This window comes from Lytechinus pictus, chromosome 3, assembly GCF_037042905.1.
Source record: "Lytechinus pictus isolate F3 Inbred chromosome 3, Lp3.0, whole genome shotgun sequence".
NCBI lineage: Eukaryota > Metazoa > Echinodermata > Echinoidea > Temnopleuroida > Toxopneustidae > Lytechinus > Lytechinus pictus.
The window spans coordinates 63,785,410-63,810,135 of NC_087247.1; the positions used below are offsets into that span (position 1 = coordinate 63,785,410).

Below are 24,726 nucleotides of genomic sequence, written 5' to 3' on the forward strand. Positions count from 1 at the left end.
ATCAACATCAAAATCTTAACCTAAGGTTAAGTTTTTGAAATGTCATCATAACTTAGAAAATATATGGACCTAGTTCATGAAACTTATACATAAGGTTAATCAAGTATCACTGAACATCCTGCATGAGTTTCACGTCACATGACCAAGGTCAAAGGTCATTTAGGGTCAATGAACTTTGGCCGAATTGGGGGTATCTGTTGAATTACCATCATAACTTTGAAAGTTTATGGATCTGATTCATGAAACTTGGACATAATAGTAATCAAGTATTACTGAACATCCTGTGCAAGTTTCAGGTCACATGATCAAGGTCAAATGTCATTTAGGGTCAATGAACTTTGGCCAAATTGGGGTATTTGTTGAATTACAGCCATAAATTTGAAAGTGTGTTGGTCTAGTTCATAAAACTTGGACATAATAGTAATCAAGTATCACTGAACATCCTGTGCGAGTTTCAGGTCACATGATCAAGGTCAAAGGTCATGTAAGGTCAAAGAACTTTGGCCACGTTGGGGGTATTTGTTGAATTGCCATCATATCTCTATAAGTGTATTGGTCTAGTTCATAAAACGTGGAAATAAGAGTAACCAAGTATCACTGAACATCTTGTGCGAGTTATAGTAGTTTTCAAAATCAGCACTGCTGCTATATTGAATCGCGTGATGCAGGTGAGACGGCCAGAGGCATTCCACTTGTTAATGTTTTTCTTTATATTTTTCGGGCCACCAAACTTTAATATCGGGCCACCAAAAAAAATTATTTGATGGTTTTGGTGGCCCGAACGGGCCACCACCAAAAAAAGTTAATGTGGAGCCTTGGTTACACAGAGGGAGAGAGAGAAACATGGACAGAGAAAAAGAGAGAAAGAGAAAAGGATCATGAGTAATTTTTATTATCTCGTATGAAACAAAGGCTTGAGTTTGTCCTTTTTAATCCACAAAAAGGTTCCACCAGTAATGTAGTGTTTCGCAGCAAACTTACACATACAGAGTTGATACACTTAACATTTTTTCATGATACAATATTTTCAATATGCATGTGATGACCACCTAAACTGCCATTTAACCACCTAAACTGCCATTTAACCACCTAAAGTTCAGTCCAGGGTGCCCGGCTGACTTCCAAAAATAATAGTTAATCGAGAGGCCTGAACTACCTCAGAATTTCATCAGGGGCGGATCCAGGATGTCTCGAAAATGGGGGCACATTAATTATCCCAAGCAAGAAAAGGGTTTTAACCAAAATTGAGGGGATCTCGTCCACGAAAAAAATTACAAGCAAAAAAGGTGCTCTCAAAGGTGGTAGGGCCAGCTGTGCCCCCCCCTCCCCCCGTGGATCTGCCAGTGATGTCAATATCGAATTAATAAATTTAACCTCTATAACCGAACCAAAACTATCAATAAAGCAGCCCCAAATTGTACTCTGATCTGATTAAATTCCCGATCAGAATACTTTCCTTTCATTGATTAAATGGATAGGCCCGACATGATGCACCCAGGGAAGAGAGGGGGGGGGGGGGTGAGAAGAGAAGAGAGGGAGCAGAAAGAGAGATAAGTTAGATGTAAGGAGAGGTTGAAGTAGCAATGTGATGAGAAAATTATGTAAATTGAGTAGAGACAAGTTCACATTATAATGTAATTGAACAAAACAGATCAAGCAAAAAAAGTCAAACGTTGATCATGCAAAAATTATGGATGATATAACTTCACTTGATTAATGACAATGCAAATAAAATGGGAATTTCTGAAAAGTCAAAAGGCAGGTACAATCTACCCCCCACCCCCCCCCCACCAACCTGCACCTTCATCGGCACAAGAATTAAATTAATGATCGAACAATAATTTTGCTGTCCGTCTTCGTGTATATCCCTACTGACAGTAGAAACGCTCTTATATGTGAAATGATTCCACTTATTCCAGATCGGGTGTCTTTTTTACAACCATGGAGTCGGAGATACCTCTCCATGATTCAACTCTGATCGTAATTTAACTGGAATGTCCGTTACCATGGTGACCGGCGGCCAAGAGAGATGCAGGTGGTCATTGTTTACATTATGTCTGGAAACTGAGAATGGAGGTCAAACGCGGGTCATTCCCAGGGGTCCATTTCTCCTTGTCCTGAACATGGAACCGATTCTGGTCGAGCCCCGTTCCCACGGTAGTTGCCATGACAGAGTAACGAAAATCATATTTTCATAGTTCTTTGGATCCCAGTTATCAAAGCTTTCACAAATCATAGGAAATTTAAAAATTACATTTCGTTTTCTACTACAAATATAATGACTGTTGGAATCAGTAACATCCAAAATGCAAAATCAAGAAGGGGGGTTAATTATTTGAAGGGGTGAATCCAGGAATTACCAGAAAGAGGGGGGGGGTACGCTTTTTGGACAAAAAGTGTTGGCCACCACTGTCAAGTTAACAAATCAATTTTTTTTCTGACAACTTGCCCCCCCCCCCCCCCCCACCAGCGCCTGATTAAAAGCATTTACAAACAATTTTCAAGATGAATCAATGAAATTGATAAAAAAGAGAATCACACATTAAAAAAAATCAATTACATGCTGAGAACAATTACACCCTGATTCTTCTCATTCTTTGCCCCCCTATCTCGTCTCGCATTTTGGGGAATACCTTTTCATGAAGTGATGATTAAAGTTTCTCTGACTTGTCTTGATAATGCACAGCCACATCACATGCAAATCACAGACAAATGCCAGACACTCTCAGACCATGCCAGACATAAATATAAACAATGGAAATTTCCATGCCATACATTGAATGGACACACTTCTGATGCACACAAATAATCCAAGACACATTTCATCATAAGCTTTTGTCTCTCATAATCTCTCAAGCATTGGTTTTGGACATGACGATCGCGTCTCTTTCCCCCTCTCTCTCTATGCATTGCATTCGCTCGTGACATGGCTTGACCTAAACGCACCCATAAGGGTGCGTAACGCGAACTTTTAAAGACAGTCGGGGTCAAAGTGATACATATTCATGACCGTGAAGCTTAAAAAATCATGGCGTGCTGACGTCATTAGCAACATTCGCGAAGACTCCTCCTTACGAGGTACGCCTTCATTTCCTGAATTGGACGTGAACGCGTATCGTGGATGACCATATTTTGAGAGGCTTTTGAGCTATTATTGGCGGAAAAATGTCTATTTCTTCGCTTGTAACTTTGCAGTAAAATGAAATTACTACAAGAAATTTTAATTGCTGAAAACTTGTTTGTACTTTTTTGTAGTAATAAAGCCCTAATGCTATTTACTTTCTTTTCTAAATGTTATATCACACTGCATCTATGAATCAGTACAGGGAAAAATTTTTTTTTTTAATTTCGTGGGCTCCATTTTCAATTTTTTTTAAAATTTCGGTGGCTCCATTCTCCGGTTTGGGGGCTACTTTTTGCATTTCAGGGGCTCTTTTCAAATGCTACTTTTTTGTATTTTGAAGAATACCTGTTATTAATGAATTATTACTTATTGTTTAATATTGTATGATTTTTTAAGTTAAATCTTGGATGTGGGTGTTTGGGTGGGTGTGACTGTGAGTTGAACTTGGATATAAATGAATTCAATATCTAATTTCTACTCCCGTCTATTCCAGTGCAATAACCTGTACTCGGTCATTCAAAGGCCCACATACCCTAACTTTTCCTGAAGTTCTTTGAAAACGCAGATCTCCACAAAAATTGCATTTCTCTATGGGGGAGTCTAAATTCGGTGAGAATGTATTAATAATAACTTAAATATACATGACAATGAAGAAATCATCAAATTTTATTGGCAGTTTTGAATAATATACCCGAAATGTAAACTCTGTCGGAGACAGAAAATCACCATCATTGAGGCCTTTACTGAGCGAATTGTCCCCCAGAGCTATGGCAGAGGGAGAGAGCTCAGACTGGCTAGCTAGTACAAGCACCAATGCGTTGCGTGCATGAGCCTTCCGCCGGCCTTGTAAGATAGATGGAGCTTTGTTTGATGATTTATTGGCTGATATTTACCACATCCCCTAGATATAAATAAAACAAATGATTTTTAAGTTATAATTAAAGGACAAGTCCACCCCAACAAAAAGTTGATTCAAATAAAAAGAGAAAAATCCAACAAGCATAACACTGACAATTTCATCAAAATCGGATGTAAAAATAAGAAAGTTATGACATTTTAAAATTTTGCTTAATTTCACAAAATGCACATCCTGACCCATATGCAAATGGGGAGACTGATGACGTCATCCACTCACTATTTCTTTTGTATTTTATTATATGAAACAGGGAATATTATATTTTTCTCCTTATTGTCAAGTGAAAAAAGATTAATTCCTCCCTGAACATGTGGAATGAGCATTGTCAAACATAAGAATAAAATGCAATTGTATGAAACGGTGCCATTTTGGAGGAAAATTTGAGTTGTAACGGAAATGGGCCCAAATCAAAACACATGGCCATAACAGCTCTAATTCCTCTGAAATTAAAGCAGTTCCTTCAGGGGGAAAAAAGCGTTTTTTATAATCTAGAGCCATAGAGGATTTGTGGATGCTTTCATTTTGAATAAAAACTTGGGTAAGAATTACTTTAAGGCTACATTGACAGTTGAAGGTTGCCTATGGCGAATTAACATGCCTGCATGACTACATGTAAGAACGAAATTATCTTTGTTTTTTATGCTTTTTTTTAATTTCAGGACAATGAGCAATTACGCAAGTTGTTTTTGGGTGGATTAAGTTTCAACACTACAGAAGAATCTGTTCAATCGTATTTTCAAGAATATGGGAAAATCACAGACTGTGTTGTGGTGAAGCAGTAAGTATGCATTCTTTACATGATGTGCGTTTATGCAGATATATTGCTCTTTAGTAAGCTTAATTAGTACAAATTATTTAATAATCAAGCTTAAAAAACTTTCAAATTGTTAAAGGACAAGTCCACCCCAATAAAAAGTTGATTTGAATAAAAAAATAATAAAACAAGCATGACACTAAACGTTTTCATCAAAGCTTGATGTAATATAAGAAGTTTCGCTTAATTTCACATAACAGTTATAAACATCCTGGTTGGTATGCAAATGAGGCTGATGACATCACTTATCCTCTCGATATCTTATCAATAACTTCAGTTTAACTGTATACTAATCACTCGTGTCGCGGGCGCGTTCAAAATCACTCGTGTTTTGGAATTTTGGCGATTTTTGGGATGTCGATGCAATTTTTTTTCTAACGGTGTCTTCAATGGGACAAACACACTGGGAAAATAAAATGAAATTGAAATTCAAGTTTCGTTTTAAGCCGGCAAGTGCCTTAATTAAAATGTACTCTACTGTTTTGACATAACAAACAAGCAAATTTTGACTACTGTTTTAATGTAATCACATTCCACATATTTGACCTGATTTCTGTTGATTTTGTGTACATCCCACATGGTTATCTTCTATAATTATCTCATATAATTTGGTGTGTATGATACTAGCATGGATCCCAGGAAGCCTTTTGATTTTGAGGTCAAATGTCAAGGTCGCACTGACACGTTTTCATCTTACCCTTCAGTCCTTGTAAATGCGATAACTTTAGTTTAACTTGACCTAGGCTCATAATTTGGTGTGTATGATACTAGCATAGATCCCAGGAAGCGTATTGATATCAAGTCAGAAGGTCAAAGGTTAAGTCGCCTGACCAATAACTCAATTTTCCGCATTACAGATGGGCGTATTATGTGCTCGCCTTAGCGACACTCTTGTTATGAATGTTTTCTTTTGTGAATAATTATTCAATAGCTGTTTTTCAAAATCAGCACTGCTGCTCTATTGAATCGTGTAATGCAGGCGAAACTGCCAGAGGCATTCCACTTGTTTTTGTAAAAAAATTACATTGTAAAAATTATGTCACATAACTGGAGGAGCTGCTCATCTGTCAAGTCACAAATCAAGACTTTGAAAATTCATTATACAGTCCAACGTCTTATCTGGCCTCCCCTTATAGTCTAGGTGATTGGTGAAAAAATGTTCAGAAAATGGTAAAAGAATGAAAATTGGCACAAAGGGAGAGTAAGTTATTCTAAACATTTTTAGCAGGGGGTGCCAACTTGAGTTACCCAAATATAGCAACGGTTGCTAGGTAACATATTTACCTTAGTAACTGAGTATTATTGGGCTTGAGTAACATTTTGACAAGTGATATGTCACATGAATTTTAATCTAAAGCATGTTCATTTGTATCACAACAGTTTTGATCCATTTATCCATAGTAACAATTGCTAAGGGACCTTTTTCCATAGCAGCGAATTATTTATCATAGTTCAGATCATTATAACTTTCTCAGAATAGCTCAGAAATTAAATCTGACCCATAGATTTTCGATGTGATTAATATTCTCATGGGTAGACCCAAGAAACACCATAGCAATGGTTGCTAGGTAATTTTTTGTTCATCAGTAACCAATTTTATAGGGTATGTTTTTCATGATTATAATTTCTATAAACCACATCTTTTCTATTCAAGCAATAATACATCCATCACAACATCCCAGGAACTATTATACCATGTATACCCGACCATGCGAAGTGTCAGTTGCTAAGTAACATGATTTCTGTAGCAACCAATGGCTAAATGCCATATTGATGTGTGTAAATCATAGAGGTACTAATAAATGATAGATGATTCCTGATATAGATGATGTCTATGGGTTCCATATTATTGGCATAATAATAGTTGTTGCACGTTGAAAAAAAAACTCACCTTCAAACCAATCTTTCTCCATTTAGAAATCATAATTATTATGGATTATCCTAAACATGAAAAAGATCGACCACTGATTAAATTATTTGGTGTCTTTTATAGCAAAGGGTTCTTAATGTTTGTTATTACTATTTAGTTAGGCACTTATCATTGAATGAAAATAGACCTTCTGATTACTTTTGTATTGATCGACATTTGTATCATATAAATAAAAGTCTAGCTATCTATTTTCCAAGGGGGCCCCTGAATCTCTTTTAAGACCCTGTATGATATCTACAAATGCCCTTGGAAAGACTTCCGCAAATCAGCATTTAACAAGAGGTTACTCTTGTAGAAGAATGGTTAAAAGAGCTCACTAGGAGGTAATTAGTGATCCTATACTTAAATATCTCTTATCTTTGAGAGATGAAAAAATGACAGCCAAGATTGATTGAGAAAAGTAAGTTAAAATTTATTACAAATACAAAGATCTCGCCGGAAGGTAATTTTTAAATGTGCTTGGATACCACTTTATCCCTTGCTAATAGTAGTCAGTCGCTTGAAAGCCAACACCTTCTGCCTTGTTTTACCACCTTCCTTCCGTAGCCTGCAATGAAGATCATATTAGTTCTCCATGCCGTTCCATGACCTAATGCCACGTGCACGAGTTGATTTTGACTGGTCAGTTCCTTCTCAAGGCGTTTTGACCAGGGAAATTTTTTTTTTTTTTTTTCGGGGGCTCCATGTTCAATTTTTTGTAAAATTTTGGGGGCTCCATTTCTACATTTCGGGGGCTACTTTTTGCATTTCGGGGGCTCTTTTCAAATGCTACTTTTTTGTATTTTGAGGAATACCTGTTCACTTATTAATGAATTATTACTTATTGTTTAATATTGTATGATTTTTTAAAGTTATTTTTTTCATGCTTAGAATCTTGGATGTGGGTGTGTGGTTTTGCTTTCCCCTACTTAATTAAGCCAAACCGTCTTAACTCAAATTTTTGACTAATTAGCGTCAATGAATTTTGGCCAAGTTGGGGGTATTTGTTGAATTACCATCATAACTTCGAAAATTTACGGATCTAGTTCATGAAACTTGGGATATAAGAGTAATCAAGTATCACTGAACATCCCCTGTGAGTTTCAGGTCACAAAACCAAGGTCAAAGGTCAGTTAAGGTCAATAAACTTAGGCCATGTTGGGGTAATTGTTGAATTGCCATCATAACTTTGAAAGTTTATGGATAGAGTGAATGAAATGTGGACATGGGTGTAGTTGGCAAGTCTTAAGTCACCGTTCAAATGTCATTTATGGTCAATGAACGTGGTATTATGTCATATGAATGGTGTTTTTGTGAATGATTATTTTATAGTAGTTTTCAAAGTTAGCACTGCTGCTATATTAAATCGCTTAATGCAGGCGAGACTGCCAGAGGCGTTCCACTTGTTTTATTTTAACATCATAAAACGATCTTTCTCAGAGTCAATAAAAGAGCTGAATATTTTTCACTGGCTTTCTTTATAGTTTCCAACTAAATCAAAAGTTGAAAACAGATAAACATTCCATGGATTTAAAGATGCAAAATATGAAATTTTAGCAACTTTTAGTTAAGGTTTTTTTTTAAACCTTAAACGCCCATTTATAAATGCGAAAAGTTTTTTCAAAATAAATGTAACGACTCAGGCCTACGTTGCTGAGTAAACTTTTAAATGTGTGTTCTTTTATACTATGATTCTCAATTGTTATTTTGTATGACCTTAAAAAATAATAGTACTGCCGTCATAATAAAATTATATTACACATTGGGCAAGCAGTTTTTCTATCGGGCAAGCAAATTTAGGGCAAGTGACGAAAAAAAAATCTGTAGAGGCCTGCATCATGTTCTCTTTTTGTTTCCTGGGAAAACAACACGTCTCGCTTGCCAACGCTATCGCTAGGCCTCAATACGGACAGCGCCATCTATCATGTTTGAGCCTACAGTCAGTATAACAATGGCTGACACTGCGATGATCTAATTGTAAAACTTAGTTTCATCAAGTCATTCTTTTTCTTTCAAGGTATGCTCGATGTATACCTCAATCATTTTAGCAGGTAAATTATCCAACAGTTTTGGCCATCGATCGATTCTTTTTCCGTATAAATACCGCAAATAATTTGCATTGACACTGCAGTGAATATTGTCTGTACGCCCACTACAATAGATAACGTGTAGCTACCGCCGTTACTTGGGGAGGCGCAGGCAGCAGCTGTGTGTTTTATATATTGGGTCTCCCTGATCCCGATAAATCCCTTATCCGGATTGGTGCTGGTCCCAACGTGTCCGGATAAGAGAGGTCGGACTGTATGATGGATTTTCATCATTTGATCAGACCTTAATTTTTCTGTATTATCTGCTTAAAATCAATAAAACCATCTTTTTGTTAGGGTGAATCTCCCTTTTAAAGCATTGAATTTGATTTTTTTCTTTACAATACAGCAAAGATGGTGACAGAAAACCCAGAGGATTTGGATTTGTCACTTTTGCCACATCTACATCTGTGGATGCCGTTATTAAAGCTAAGAAGGAGAAGGGAAGTCATGTTCTGGATGAAAGGGAGATTGATGCAAAGCGTGCTTTACCTAAAGAGGTGAGACAAGTACTTAGTGTTTAGAATATGAAATGTAATTTATTTTTGTATGTTAGGAAGCTCCACAATTTTTCAACATTGATTGATCAAACAAGTCCACCTCAGAAAAATGTTGATTTGAGTTAATAGAGAAAAATCAGACGATCACAATGTTGAAAATTTTATCAAAATCGGATGTTAAATAAGAAAGTTATGACATGTTCGCTTATTTTTCACAAAATAGTTACATGTGCACAATTTAGTTTAGTCACATGCAAATGAGAGAATCCGTGATATCCCTCACTATTTCTTTTGTTTTTTATTGTTTGAATTATACAATATTTCAATTTTTACAGAATTGAAAATAAGGACCAACTTGACTGAACCATAACATGTTATTGGTAATTCCACATGTTCAAGGAGAAATAAAACTTTGTTTCAAAGGACAATGAGGAGAAAATTAGAATATTTTTTCATATTTCATATAATAAAATACAAAAGAAATAGTGATGTCATCAGTTCCCTCATTTGCATACCAACCGGGATGTGCATATAACTGTTTTGTGAAATAAGCGAACTTAGAAATGTCATAACTTTCTTTTTTTACATCCGATTTTGATGAAATTTTCAGTGTTATGCTTGTTGGATTCTTTTTATTTAAATCAACTTTTTGTTTGGGTGGACTAGTCCTTTAGAGGGATGGTCCAGACTGACAATATTTATATCTCAATAAATAGAGTAAAAATTCACTACGAAATATGCTGAAAATTTGATCAAAATCGGATAACAAATAACGAAGTTATTGAATTTTAAAGATTTACATTATTCTGGTGAAAGTTCTAGGCATGTCTTCATGAATATTCATTAGGTGGGCTGATGATGTCATATCCCCACTTGTTCTTCTGTACCGGTATTTTATTATATGAAATTAGGTTTATTAAAAAAATTTCTACCAAAAACTAAAACAATTGGATTGACAACTGATTAAGTGCATTATTTATTGCTGCAACTTATTTCACCATGAAGGAGACACATCATTTACATATTTATGAAAAAATGAAGCAATTGTGATTTTATATAATAAGATAAATGTGACATCAGCCCACCTAATGAATATTTATGAAGACATGCGTAGAACTGTTTCACCAGAAAAATGCAAATCTTTAAAATTCACTAACTTTGTTACCGGTATTTGTTATCCGATTTTGATCAAATTTTCAGCGTTTTGCTCTTTTTATTCCTAATCCTATGTAAATATCTTCAGCCCAGAGTAACCCTTTAAAAGCATTTGAATTTTCATACATGTGTGTGTGATATATCTCCTTTATATTATAATAAAATAAACTTGCTGCAGTGATAATCTCACACATTGAATCATGAGAGAGAATTAACTGAAGGTAAGAATTCTAAATTTTCATGATTTTGAAATTATCAGTAATTGTTACATGTATCTTAAATTGATATTGTTATAACCGGTATTAAAAACAAGGAGAGTGCAATTTCAGGTTTCTGGCTTGAGGTCAAAGGTCATTTCATATCAATTAACTTTGATATGATTTGATATTTTTTCATTATATAGGGTGCTACATAACTTTTTAGAAGTACATTTTCAAATAGTTTGAATACACTTGCCCAAAAATCTATTTCACTTGCCCGAAAAAATCCTTTAAAAAAAGTTTTACCTCTTCAAAAGAAAGCTGTGCAGTTTTATTAACCATTTACCCTTTTCTCTCTTTTGACATTAACTGATCTACCTGCCATGACCAAAATTAGGGTCAATATCATATATCAACCCCAAGTTTGATCATTCTGTGAGAATTTTGCTTTCCCTATTTGGGCAAGTAGTTTTTGGTCTTGTACTTCAAAGTACTTGCCTGACTCTGACACTTACTTGCCCCAGGCAATCGGGAAAGTGCTTATGTAGCACCCTGTTACATGTACATAAAGAATAATATCAAGTGAAACTGACATTTATTGGTATCACAAGTGATAAAAAAAAGGGAAAAAGGCCATTTGAGGCATAATGCACGTTTTGATCATACAAAATGGTAAGACCTTCAGCAATCGTTTACTTTTTACTCAGCTTTACTCAAACCACATCCAATTAAACGATGGCAGTTCTATATATTCTTTTAATTTACACAGGAAGGAGGCAGTAAAGAGTCAACCAATAAGGCATTTGTTGGGGGACTTGCTCCAGGGACAACAAAAGAGGAACTTCAGGCATACTTCGCTGAATATGGAAATGTTATAGATGTATTCATTCCACCTTCCACAGAAGGAAAGAGGCGGGTATTTGGCTTTGTCACATTTGAAGACTCAGATTCAGTTGATAAACTCATCAGTAAGTTTTTTTCCCTACTTTTTTTTTTGTTGAAATCATTGTAAGGAACTGATGTTAATTTTGGAAAGGTTCTGTTTAGATTGATTTTCGACTCGCGCACTAGAGATGATGGAGGGACTAAATGACTCAAATAGCATCTGTCATCTGTTCCTCCATGACAAGTGTTAATCAGGGCTCCAAATTAGTGGTTGCCCGGGTGCCATTGTCAACCAAAACTACCGGCGGGCAACCTAAAAGTCCCACCGGGCAAATTCCAGAAATTTTTTTCTCCACGAGAATAAAATTCTCTGGAATTTTGCGGCAAGCAAGAATGCTTTTCCAGTCCGAAGTTTTCAACTTCTTGAACATGAAAAACATCTGTCAAGATCAAAAGATCGCCCAAATCTAAGCACATGTTCTCGGTTTAGTCATGTGCTATGCGATCCAATCGAGCCAAAACTTTGCCTGCTAATGAGGTCTGAGATTGACTGTCTGTCTGTCAAAGTTTGGCTATGTCCTTGGTGAGTACTGAAAAGCTTAAATTTTGACATGATTAAAGTGGGGTATTGCAAGTTTATGTAGAAATAATATAGCACTTCTGGGACCAGTTGCATAAAACTTTTGCCATAAAAAACTCTGGCAAAATTTCTGCCAGAGTTTTTTAATGTGTAATTTTCAATGGCATAATTTTGTTTGCCAGAGTTTTTGTTTATTTACCAGAGTTTTATTATGGCAAAAGTTTTATGCAACGGGCCCCTGTTATGGTTAGTGAAAGCACAAAATGTAGACAGTGCAATAGTTTGTTCGTCAATATATATTATTGGATCAAGAATGTGGAAAGGGGTCTCAGGACCAACCTTTACTTGCGCACTTGTTACATCTTTATTTTTTTTAAAGACAGAAATATTTGTATATTTTCAAATTTTCTTTTAAAATGATTGCTACTTCATGAACATGTGAACTTACTCATTAATATGCATGAGTATGATTGCCTATTTATAGGGACAGTGATTTTCCGTTTAAAAGATTGCCTTTTCCGTTTCAGAAAATCTTAAATTCCGTTTCAGAAAATCTTAAATTCCGTTTCAGCATGTCACAAAACTGAAATTCTGTTTCGCCATAGACTTTGTGTACATTAAAAATTGACAATTCTGTTTACCCATTGAATAGTAATATCACAACACTCGCGCTGGTCAAAATTTGTCTCTTCCACTGTTCCAACAACGTAATAGGGAAACAGAATTTCCGTTTTTTGACATGCTGAAACGGAATTTAAGATTTTCTGAAATGGAAAAGGCAATTTTTTTAAACGGAAAATCACTGTTCCTCTACATAGTGCCTGTATTCCAATTTTCTAAGCCTGAGTCGAATCGATTTTAAAATCGGCTGTTCGATTAATGTCATTGAGCGCCGGTGCAGATTTTGCAAAATCGGTGCATCGAAAAAAATATATATGTCTGCCGGCCGTTTCGTTGACACAATCATCAAAATAAACAGTAATGTCCAACTTGACTACTACTTTCTTGATTTATATTCCCCACAAATTGAAACCGATTGTGTAGTTATGATGCCTATTCACCATTAATTTGAAGTTTATTTCCATCATAGTTCGAGTCTTGCTCGTCTGCTTGTGCCGAGATAATTTATACACGATGAATTCATGAATGGAAGTCATCGGCATCGATCGTGCATGCGCAGTACTATGCTTTAATCAAACCAGAAAATTGACGTGATCAACGTAAAATAAACCTTGCTTTCATGAACAATATTAATATGACCATAGAACATTGTAATATTTAACAATAATTTGCAAATGATAATCATTAATATGAATTTAGAGCTTGATGTGAAACGTATTTCGTTTCAATTTTCAATGATGGACATCACATAAGTCCGTGCCACATCAAGTCTGTGCCACATCATTTTGAAGTTTATGTTGCGTGCGTGGTGTTTCCACTAAGTTTATTCCACGCGCAAAAGTGGTCCATGCTGCGTTGAAACTGTTCCCACTACCGTAGTGACTACATCCATTACATAACGTGACTTGATCCATTACATAACGTGACTTGTACCTCATCTATTTGGACGTAGTGCCAACTGATACCCCCATTCCACCAACTCAATGTATGCAGTTCTCGCTGTGTCAAAGACAAATTGCTGTGACGCAGTTGGAACTGCTGCAGCGTACTGAGAGCGTTGAGAGAACCATTATAGACGTAGCGTAGTGTGCATGATCTCCGGGACCCATTTTCCACCACGTCGGCTTTGAACATGTCCAAGGTCCTCATTGCAGGAACGCCGTCTAAACAGAGCGTAGTAATGGCACAGTAAGACCCTACAACTCCCATCGACATGGCATTGACGTAGCGCACACAGAAAGAATGTGGCAACAACTGTCCATAAATACTACTACGCAACCTATATGCGGCCACCACTCACACTCAGTTGGCACTACGTGCAAATAAATGAAGGTACAACAAGTTGTGCACATCTACTGGATTTAGTCAGGACGTAGCTCGAACCGTTTTGATGCATGGGCCGCTTCTGCACGCAAAATAAACAGTGGGAGCTTCTCCAGGATGTGGCACGGATGAAGCTTCCACTTGACAATTTCTTTTTTTTTTAGAAAATCAAGTGAAGTTGGTGCCTGGTTGGAGTTGAGGATAAGACAACTCCAACATTTTTCTTTTAATTACGTTCTATCTTATAAGTGTTTTTTTTTCACGATTTACGTCCACTTTCATCCATAGAGCTCCTAATTTATGCGCAAGTTTTCACATCATTCTAAAATATTAACTTGTTTAGAAATGCACTATATCAATGATTGACAACGGATTTGACTCAATATTTTCTCTTTCACTTCAGTCATGCAGAATTTTAGTTTGAATGGGCGAAATCTAGAAGTGAAGAAGGCTCAGAACAAAGACCGCCAAGGAGGTGGGGGTAGAGGGGGTAGAGGAGGCAGAGGTAAATATCAAACACTTTATTAACCAACCCTAACTAGGCCGGGCTTTTTTGGCTGTTCTGTGGCCGGGGGGACTGATTCAACCCCCCCCCCCCCCCCCCCCCCTGAGATCTCGGCCGCCGATCGCGCGAGCGCCGCAAAAATTTGCACGCTGGTAGTGTGCGATGTTATCTACAAGGCTGTATGGTAATATTTTCCAAAATAATGAGATTTTATTTTATATGAATTAATTATGCTAATTTATGCATAAATCATACTTTTTGCTCTAATTCACTAAATAAAGCTCCTAGAATGCTAATTTTTGGTTAAAATATTCTTTGTAGCATTCTTAATAATGGCAATTGAAAAAACTTTGGTTTGAAAATCAATTTCTTATGTATTTTATTGTTTTATGAATTTCTTATGTATTTCTTTGTTTTTCAACCTTTTGTTTTTCTTTGTTTTTTCACCAGATTTATTGCACAACCTTTTTGAAGCATAATTATGCTAAAATCAATTGCTTTCAGCTGTTTAAAGTAAAAATAATCATATCTTTATGAATAAGATGAGAAAACTCAATTTGCATTGACTTTGTACACAAAATCACGTTTTGGAACAATTTTTGGTCTGACATGCACTTACAAAATGTTGCGTAATTTCGGAACCGCGTACCCGGGCGTCGTAAATTTGGTCTCAAAAGATGCGCGAGACTTAAAAGTATAAGCTCTGAGAGTGGTGCGGTCAAAAAATTTTGCGCGGCGGAATGATCGCAGAAAATGTTGAGGGGGGTTGATTCAACCCCCCCCCCCCCCCGGCCATTTTAGGGTTAAGCTGAATCTTGTGAACCACTTCCCATCTTGAATTCACCAAATTATTTCGCAAACTAATGTAAGGGCACGCTGGGTCAAGATGGCCGGTGGCTGCGTTTCACTTCACCCTGAGGACATCAGATGGTCACTATAATGATGCAAAGAAATGAAAACTTTTAACAGAAGATGTACAATTCACAAAGTTATTTAATGCAAGAAGGAACTCAAATTCCAAGGTAACAACATAATATATGCCCAAAATTAGGTAAAAATCTTGCGGTTCGTACTACAGTTAGTTTTCAACCAATTCCCATGAATCACACATTGGTCTTGAGGTGAAGATGTGCAGGACATTTTTCCATGTCAGTAATCGTGTTGCCATGGTAACATATATGTAAAAATTATGCAAAAATATTGCGGTTTTAACTACTTCATCAGTTTTTAACCAATTCTCATGATCTTTAGCTCACACATTGTTCTTGCGGTAAAAATAGGCAAGACATATTTTTCCATGTGTTGGAAACTGTTGCCATGGTAATGACGTACGTCGGGTATTAATCACAGTTACAAGTTACAGTTCTAGTTTCTTTAAGAATCAGTAGAAAATGAGTGAATTATTAGATTGTACAGGTAATATCTATTGGTTTTTGTCTCACCTGCATGGCAGAGTGAGACTATAGGCGCTGCTTTTCCGACAGCGACGGCGGCGTCAACACCAAATCTTAACCGAAGGTTAAGTTTTTTAAATGACATCATAACTTAGAAAGTATATGGACCTAGTTCATTAAACTTGGACATAAGCTTAATCAAGTAATACTAAACATTCTGCCTGAGTTTCAGGTCACATTACCAAGGTCAAAGGTAATGTAAGGTCAATGAACAGTTCAGAACTTTGGCCAAGTTAGGGGTATTTGTTGTATTACCATCATAACTTTGAAAGTTTAAAGGTCTAGTTCATAAAATTTGACATAAGAGGAATCAAGTATCACTAAACATCCTGTGCAAATATCAGGTCACATCAAGGTCAAAGGTCATGTAAGGGCAATGAACTTTGGTCATGGTGGGGGTATTTGTTGAATTACTATCACGACTTTGAAAGTTCATTGGTCTAGTTCATAAAACTTAGACATAAGAGTAATCAAGTATCACTGACAAGTCTTGGGTTGCATGATCAAGGTCAAATGTCATTGTCAATGAACGTAGTATTTTATTATATGAATGGTGTTTTTTTTAATTAGTTATTTTGTAGTAAGTTTTCAGAGTCAGCACTGCTGCTATATTGAATTGCGTGGTGCAGGTGAGACAGCCAGAGGCGCTCCACTTGTTATTGATTGTATAACAGTGTTATATTTATCTTTTGGTGAAGCGCATGCTCATAGATTCTTATTCAACCTTTGTTTACCATCCATTAGACTTTGGCGGACGTGGTGGACGTGGTGGATATAGGAGTGGAGGAGGAGGTAATTGCCCTTTTACAAATAATTATTCATCTGATTTGTTTTTAAAATTTTTGAAGAACAAGTCATTCAACCTTGGTTTGATTAATTTGATCTATAAAGTATGTCTTTACAGCCTTACAAAGCTGTATTATTGTACCCCCGCAAAGTTTGAATGGGGTGTATTGGAATCGGTGTACGGTCAGGTGGGCGGTCTGTCCGTTGCAATCTTGTGCATTGAACTACTTCCTCAGTTTTTAACCAATTCTCATGAAATTTGGCACCAGCAATGAAATTAGACGGGAGCGAAGAGCGATTCCGCTCTCGTGTGCTTTGGGATCGCTCTCGCAACTGCCTAAAACTACCAAGTACTCTCAACACGAAAATCGCTATTGTTCGCACCCGTCCAGTCTCCATCCACACGTGCATAGAGGCCAGGCCTGCGCAGCTGCAGTTTTAATTTACATGCATCGTCGGTTTCGGATGTGTAACTGAGTGGACTTTTTAAAATCAAACTAAGATATCCCAGGAATCTAATTTTTAAAATGCTGCGTGGCACCAGGGTCTTGCTGTAACTTCGATAGTGAAAAATTTGCTTTTTTATTGCATTTTGAAGATACCATCCTTAATTGGCGAGAAAATAAGCTCATGAACTCGGAACGGAACAAAATCAGATTTTTTCATTTTAGCATATTTTTCGGCAACCCCACTACTTAAATCTGAACAAAGCCACCGGGTGCTCTGGAAATATGGCACGAATCTTGCGATTTGAAGGGCGAAATTATGATTTTCAGCTGGGATTTTTGGTAACAGTCAGTGCCTGATACAAGTATTGGCGCTAATTCAGTTTCGTACCCGCCTGTGTTGAGGTGGTGATTGACGGTGAACTTTGCTGCGCTCAGTTGCTGCACTAGCGAAGGCGTTGCTTAGCTTGTGAATTAGTTTGCATGTTGATATTTGCTGTCAGGCTGCAATGCATTCAATATTTCATAAAGTAATTTTCAAGTAAGTTTTTATCAAATGAATTAAAAGCTATGAAAAGGATTCCTTTTAGTACAAATTCTGTTCAAATTTGATAAACCTATCCTATTCAATTTGATGGAAAAAATTGTAAAAGTTAGGGTTAGAACATCCTCATGAGATACAAACAAACATTAAATGAACAATGAAATTGATAATCATTTAACAATAACAATGAAGAAAAAATAAAAAGCAATTAAATAAACAATGTTAAACATTAAATGAATTTGCAAACAAGCAGGACAAACTGATGAAAACCATGCGCTGAATCATGAAAAAAAGAATGGCTCTTGAAAACTGAAAATGGCTCTCAAAATTTGTTCTAAGTGGCTCCCTGAAATAAGTAATTTCAATATTGCTTGGCACACATATTGATGTGAGGGTAAAGATGTGCAAGACACATTTTTCGTATTTGTGTCGGAAATTGTATTGCCATGGTAATCAGGGGCGGATCCAGCTTTCGCAAATGGGGGGGGGGAGCGAAAAAATTACCCATATTTTCCCCGATCGACCTCTTAAAGTTGATTTTTATTTGTTTCTTTCCTAACAGGTTATTCCTAACAGACACTACTTAGCTTTATTCTAAAGAAACATAAATGAATAAGTCTCATATAAGCCCTAATTGAATAGTACGAGCGCAAAGCGCAAGCTATTTTATAGGAAATTTCATGTATTTTGTTCTGAAAATCGAACATTCTGAGCAATGATTGTGATAACTAAATAATTAGTGCGAGCGCGAACCCCAAGCAGAAATTTTTGATATAAGTTCTAGCCTGATGGAAAACAGACCTTAACCCTAAATAGACTGGGCTATTTCGACGCCTAAGAAGACGGGGGGGGGGGGGGCTGATTCAGCCTCCCTTATGATCTCGGCCGTCGATCGCGACAAAATATGACACGCACATTACCCATGGCATTATCTACAAAACTATAATATCAAATTCTGCGAAAAATCTCATTGCTCATTAATTATGTTAATTTATGCGTAAAATCAAAAGTTTGCTCTAATTAACAAAATAATGCCCTTAAAATGCTGATTTTTGTTTCACATACTCCTAATAGACATCTGATTAAATTTTTTTTTTTTAAATGTTAACATCACATTTATTTTCTTATGTATTTCTTTGTTTTTCGACTTTTCGTTTTTATTGTTTTTCAATGGAAATTGTCGGAGACTTTATTTTGACCATAGACAAGATAAAATTAATTGATTGTAAGCAGTAAAAGGAATTCATTTTATGAATTTTGGCTAAAAACACTATTTGCATTGGATTTGTACACAAATTCACGTTTTTGAGCAATTTTGGGTCTGCATGCACTTATGAAATGTTGCGTAATTTCGGAACCGCGTACCTGGGGTCACAATTCTGGTCTCTAAAGTTGCGCGAGACTTGAAAGTAAAAAGTCAGCGAGTGACGAGGTCAAAAAATTTCGTGCGGCGGATTTATCCTGAAAAATGTCGAGGGGGGGGCTGAATCAGCCCCCCCCCCCGGTCTTCTTAGGGTTAAGGACTGTATTACCCATGAAAGCGATACATATTTCAACAATCAAACAATGCAAGCACGAAGCGCGAGCTGAAATTTTTTTACATTTTGACCTAAAAAATTTGACATTTTAAGCACTTTATTTAATCATAAACAGGATAGGTATATAACTAATGTAACCTATTTTTATGGCAATATCCAATCCGATTTTCCCCTTTTTTAATAAATAATGTGACTTATAGAGCGCCAAAACCACTCTGTAGAGTGCTCAAGGCGCATAAAAAGCTAAGAGTTAGATAAAAAAAGTTTTTAAAAGATTTTTGAAAGTTTCGACAGAGGTACATTTTTTTATGTCTTCAGGAATGCTATTCTACATAGTGGGGCATGCAAAAGCAAATGATCTTTCCCCCCAAGTTTTTGAAACTTTTGGAATAACAAGGAAGCCAGAGGTGGATGAGCGCAAAAACCTGCTTGGTCTGTAGTAATTGATAAATGAAAAACTGTATTGTGGTGCTGATCCAAGAATACTATGAAAAGCAAGCAACAAAATCTTTAAGGAGCCAGTGCAGGGAATACAAAATGGGAGTGATATGAAAGCGTTTACTTGACAAAGTGACAATGCGAGCAGCTGCATTCTGAATCTTCTGAAGCTTGTATAACTGAGCCTGCGGTAAATTAAACAAAATTTTTCTGAACTCGGTCTCTGATTTTTGACGAGTGGGAAAATGCGTGGCGACATGCATTGCAGCGGAGTGCTATTCCTGTGAATAAACAAGCTCCGAGTGAAGTCCTCATGTTTGTCGTCAAAATGGGCTGATGATTTGTTTTGATCTCGGACAAAAGCGGTGGAAGGAAAAGAAGATAAAGGAGAAGAAAATTATGATTTGTTTTCATCTCTGACGCAAGCGGAGGAAGATGATGATTTGTTTTGATCTCTGACGCAAGCGGAGGAAGATGATGATTTGTTTTGATCTCCGACATAATCAGAGGAAGAAGAAAATGATGATGGGTGATAATTTGTTTTGATCTCCAACAAAAACGGAGGAAGAAAGAAAAAAAAGAGGGTGAAATGAAACTTGTCGATATCGATATTCCATTCTGAAAAAGGGTACAATTTCATTATTAGAAATTCATGAAATTATTACCTTATTTATCAATCTAATGACAGCTCGAAATCTGTTGATAATAAGGCCTGAAAACCGGACATTTTAAGCATTTTTAAAATATTGTTTGTTTAACAGCCTCCTTGTGCGCATATGGTAATCCTATGCAGAACTAGTCGCCCGTTAATGGAGTGCAGGAGGATGTCGTGATGCGCGCAGTTGCGGTAGCGTGGTTTGCCTACATGTGAACCAACAGAATGCGGTGCCATTGCGAATAGGCCTGTGGGGATCGGGCCGGCCGTTACGAGGCTATAAATTAAACATGGGTATAATACCTCCTTCGTACTTTTCTTTCTGTTTCTCAGAGTTTTTCTCAAGTTAAAAGGACATTTTGGGGGGGTTGCCAAAAAAAAAAGGGGGGGCAGGGCCGGCTCGCCCCCCCCCCCCCCCCCCCCCTGGACCCATGCCTGGTAACTACTGTATATTATGGCAAAAATAAGGTAAAAATCTTGTAGTTCGAACTACTTCCTCAGTTTTTAACCAATTCTCATGAAATTTGGCACACACATTGGACTTGAGATAAAGATGTGCAGGTGGGTGTTTCATAAAGCTGTTTGTAAGTTAAGAGCGAATTTAAGAACGACTGGTGAATCTTTCTTACGCGCGAAGCCATCGCCAATGGTGTATGCCATTTACCAAAAGAAAGAATCACCAGTCGTTCTTAAAGTCGCTCTTATCTTACGAACAGCTTTATGAAACACCCTCCAGGACGTATATAATCTGTGTGTGTGACAGAAATCATGTTGCCATGATAATGACATACATAGTGAAAACCTTGCAGTTTGAATTTCTTCATCAATTTTCAATCAATTCTCATGAAATTTTGCTCATGCATTGGTTCGAGGTAAAGATGTCCGAGACACAAATTTTGTTTGTGTCGGAAATTGAGTTGCCATGGTAACAAAATATTATATGCCCCAAATTAGGTAAAAAATCTTGCGGTTTGTACGACTTCATTAGTTTTCAACCAATTTTCATTAAATTTGGCTCACATCAGGGAAAATTTTTTTTTTTCCGGGGGCTCCATTTCTACCTTTCGGGGGCTACTTTTTCAGGGATGCCAGAGTTCCGGCTGTAGCCGGAATTCCGCCTTTTTCATTTTTCCGACCTTAAGTTCCGGCTGGTCGAGTTTTCTCAGGCCGGACAGAACTGTCTACGAAAGCAGGCCGTTCAATGAGAAGTCTATGCTCCGTAGGGCCGTTATATGTACCTAAGCTATTGTGCAAGAAAAATCCTGTGATATAATGGAATTAGACTCGTACGAGCCGGTCAGTTAAACGCTAGTTTTAATCAAGGTTTTTTTGTGCGTGTGTGTGTATATGGTCGCATTACGCTAGACTGCACTGTATGTATGTGATTGGTGTTGACTGATCGCCGTACATTATAACGTGTATGGATTGTGAACGTAACTTTGAATTTTGAGAAAACGACTGTATTTGAGTCTAGTGTAATACCAATGCGATAAGTGGCATGGGCTGCATGCTATTCAATTCACGTTGTTATTCTGAGCTGATTCTCCATTTCGATTGTGGATTTAATCACAATTTTTCAACAAGTATGGATGTTGAAAGAGGAACCAACATTAAGCAAATAGACAGTGGAATCAAGAACAAATTTCAGTGGAAGTGGTTGGAGAACAGACAATAGTGGAACGTTTCTCTCGTATTATTTTCGCAAAATCGATGTCGCTGGTAAAGCACGATGTATTGTTTAATTATGTTCTTGTAGACTTCATCAAGACATAAAATATTTTTCATGAATTAATTGTAAGTTGAGGCTCTGCAACATAAAAAAATGCCCAAAACTTGAGCTAAATTTTTGGGAAAATGATCCCTAAAATAGGCTCAGATTGCATCAGAGACCATTTAGAACCCTAGAGCTGGACCCCGGCCGAATGGGACTTCGCGCTTCGCGCACATAATTTACCTTCCAAAAAGTTCAGGCCCTGGGACCATTTGCCACTGGCATCCCTGCTGTTTGCATTTCGGGGGCTCTTTTTTGTATTTTGAGGAATACCTGTTCACTTCTTAATGAATTATTACTTTTTGTTTAATATTGTATGATTTTTTAAGTTATTTTTTTCATGCTTAGAATCTTGGGTGTGTGTGTGTGGGTGGGCCTGACTGTGAGTTGGACTTGGATATAAATGAATTTAATATCTAATGACTAATTTCTACTCCGTCTATTCCAGTACAATACCCTGTACTCGCCCATGTACATGTAACAGGCCTTTTCCAAAAAAAAATTTCATTGCTTGCCCCATAGAAAAAACTGCCAGATTAAAAAAAAAAAAAATTTTGCTCTTAATTATTATTTTCTGTCCTGGCTGAACTTGATTTACTGGCGCCACTCATTCTATGAACAAGGTTATGATATAACCTTGTTCTCTGTTACTCCTCCCTGTGTGGTGATATAAGGTTGGCAATGTTTGGCTTATTTTTTCTTTTTCTTTTGGACAAATGCTTGATTTTTTGACACTGTCGGGTTCCATTACAGCTATTCATCGTATAACTTGGCTCTTAAGTAAATTTTATTCTTTAAAATGATTTTTTCTTAATTAAAAATAGGGATTGAAAAACTACAATTGTCTTGCCATATTACTTTCCACCAATAGAGGGCGTATACAAAAATATGCCCAAAATTCAAGTTTTCGAGCGCTCTGGTGAATACAAAAATTACCCCCAAGTTACTAATGAAAAATAAATTGCTACTGTATGGAAATTGGTATTTTTGGTCACAAAAGTGATATTTTGATTTTTTTAATTGTGTGCTGTGTACAGCATAGGCATACCATAGTCCTACCTGTAGATTCCCCACAGGCAGCATGGTAATGAACCCTTGAGTGTACTGGCGCTGGCCTCGGCATTTCTTTTTCTTGACTCTCGTTCAAGTTGTTTTGGTCGCCGATTGCGACGACAAAAGTCGCCTATTTTAGTCTGACGACTCATTGTTTATTTGGTTTGAAGTTGAAGCCGAGTCAATCCGAAGCTTGCATGCATTCAGCGCGATCTAGCTCGAGAGTCGGCTGCGCTGGCTCCCGCCTCCCGATCGCTCGTGTACGTACGTACATGTACTGTAGCGCCAATGTATTAGAGCATGCGCTAAGAGGGCGAGAGAGGGGTTTCCCCAGCTAGCTTCTTCGTTGATTAGTAGCGCATGCGCACAGTGTAGTTAAGAAAGTAAGATGGCAGCCCCCCATCGAACGGGACCGCTGGCGATAAATTGTTGGTAAATTGGCGCTGATTTGACATGTTTCCACTGTTTTTTTTTACTGGTATGACATGGTATGAGAGATAATTGGCCGATAATTGCAATTTATCAAAAACTTATCAAAATTTATGGCAATTTATCTTTTTTATTTTCAAAACAACCACTTTCCCGATCGGGCAATTGACTTTGAGAAATGCTTGCCCGCACGTCATTTATACTTGCCCCGGGCAAGCGGGTTTGTCGCGCCCTGCATGTAATAAAGGCCCACATACCCTAACTTTTCGTGAAGTTCTTTGAAAACGCAGATCTCCATGAAAATTGCATTTCTCTATGGGGGAGTCTAAATTTGGTGAGAATGTATTCATTAAGAACTTAAATATACATGACAATGAAGAAATCAAACTTTATTGGCAGTTTTGAATAATGTACCTGAAATGTAAACTCTGTCTGAAACAGAAAATCACCATCATTGAGGCCTTTACTGAGGGAATTGTCCCCCAGAGCTCTGGCAGAGAGACAGAGCTCAGACTGGCTAGCTAATACAAGCGCCAATGCTTGCGCCTGCCGCCGGCCTTGTAAAATAGATGGAGCTTTGTTTGATGATTTATTGTCTGATATTTACCACATCCCCGAGAAAAATAAAACAAATGACTTTTAAGTTATAATTAATAAATAAGGTAAGTTATTTTGGATGTTAATAGGCCGTTTCAAAAAAGCAAAGCCGAATGACAACTCACCCATGATAGGTTACTAGACTCTGGGATTTATTTCCTGTGTAATTCAAATTATTTTATCACATTATTGTGATATCTGTAGGGGAAACATGTGCATTAGAAATTGCACATGGTGGTAGTCATAATGGACCCCTATATATGCAACTGTTTCCCGACCGTCGCGTTGATTTTTTTTCCATACCTGGTACCATGTGTGTGTGGAAATACGTGGTACAGAAAAAGACGCAACTTCGTAATTTGAAACTGCGCTCCTCGCTATTTTCAAGGCTTATTC

At 37.1% G+C, this 24,726-nt stretch overlaps 1 protein-coding gene across 1 annotated transcript in view; it reads left to right on the forward strand.

Moving 5' to 3' along the window:
• Positions 1 to 4,693: 4,693 nt before the first annotated feature.
• The window catches only part of LOC129256826 (heterogeneous nuclear ribonucleoproteins A2/B1-like), a gene marked incomplete at its 5' end in the record, with an annotated part of 33,603 nt that continues 13,570 nt past the window's right edge, over positions 4,694 to 24,726 (forward strand). The window contains 5 exons of the mRNA XM_064096049.1: positions 4,694 to 4,818; positions 9,200 to 9,350; positions 11,475 to 11,673; positions 14,518 to 14,619; positions 16,818 to 16,865. Coding sequence (XP_063952119.1) covers positions 4,694 to 4,818; positions 9,200 to 9,350; positions 11,475 to 11,673; positions 14,518 to 14,619; positions 16,818 to 16,865 — 625 coding nt within the window. The remainder of the gene's footprint in view (positions 4,819 to 9,199; positions 9,351 to 11,474; positions 11,674 to 14,517; positions 14,620 to 16,817; positions 16,866 to 24,726) is intronic.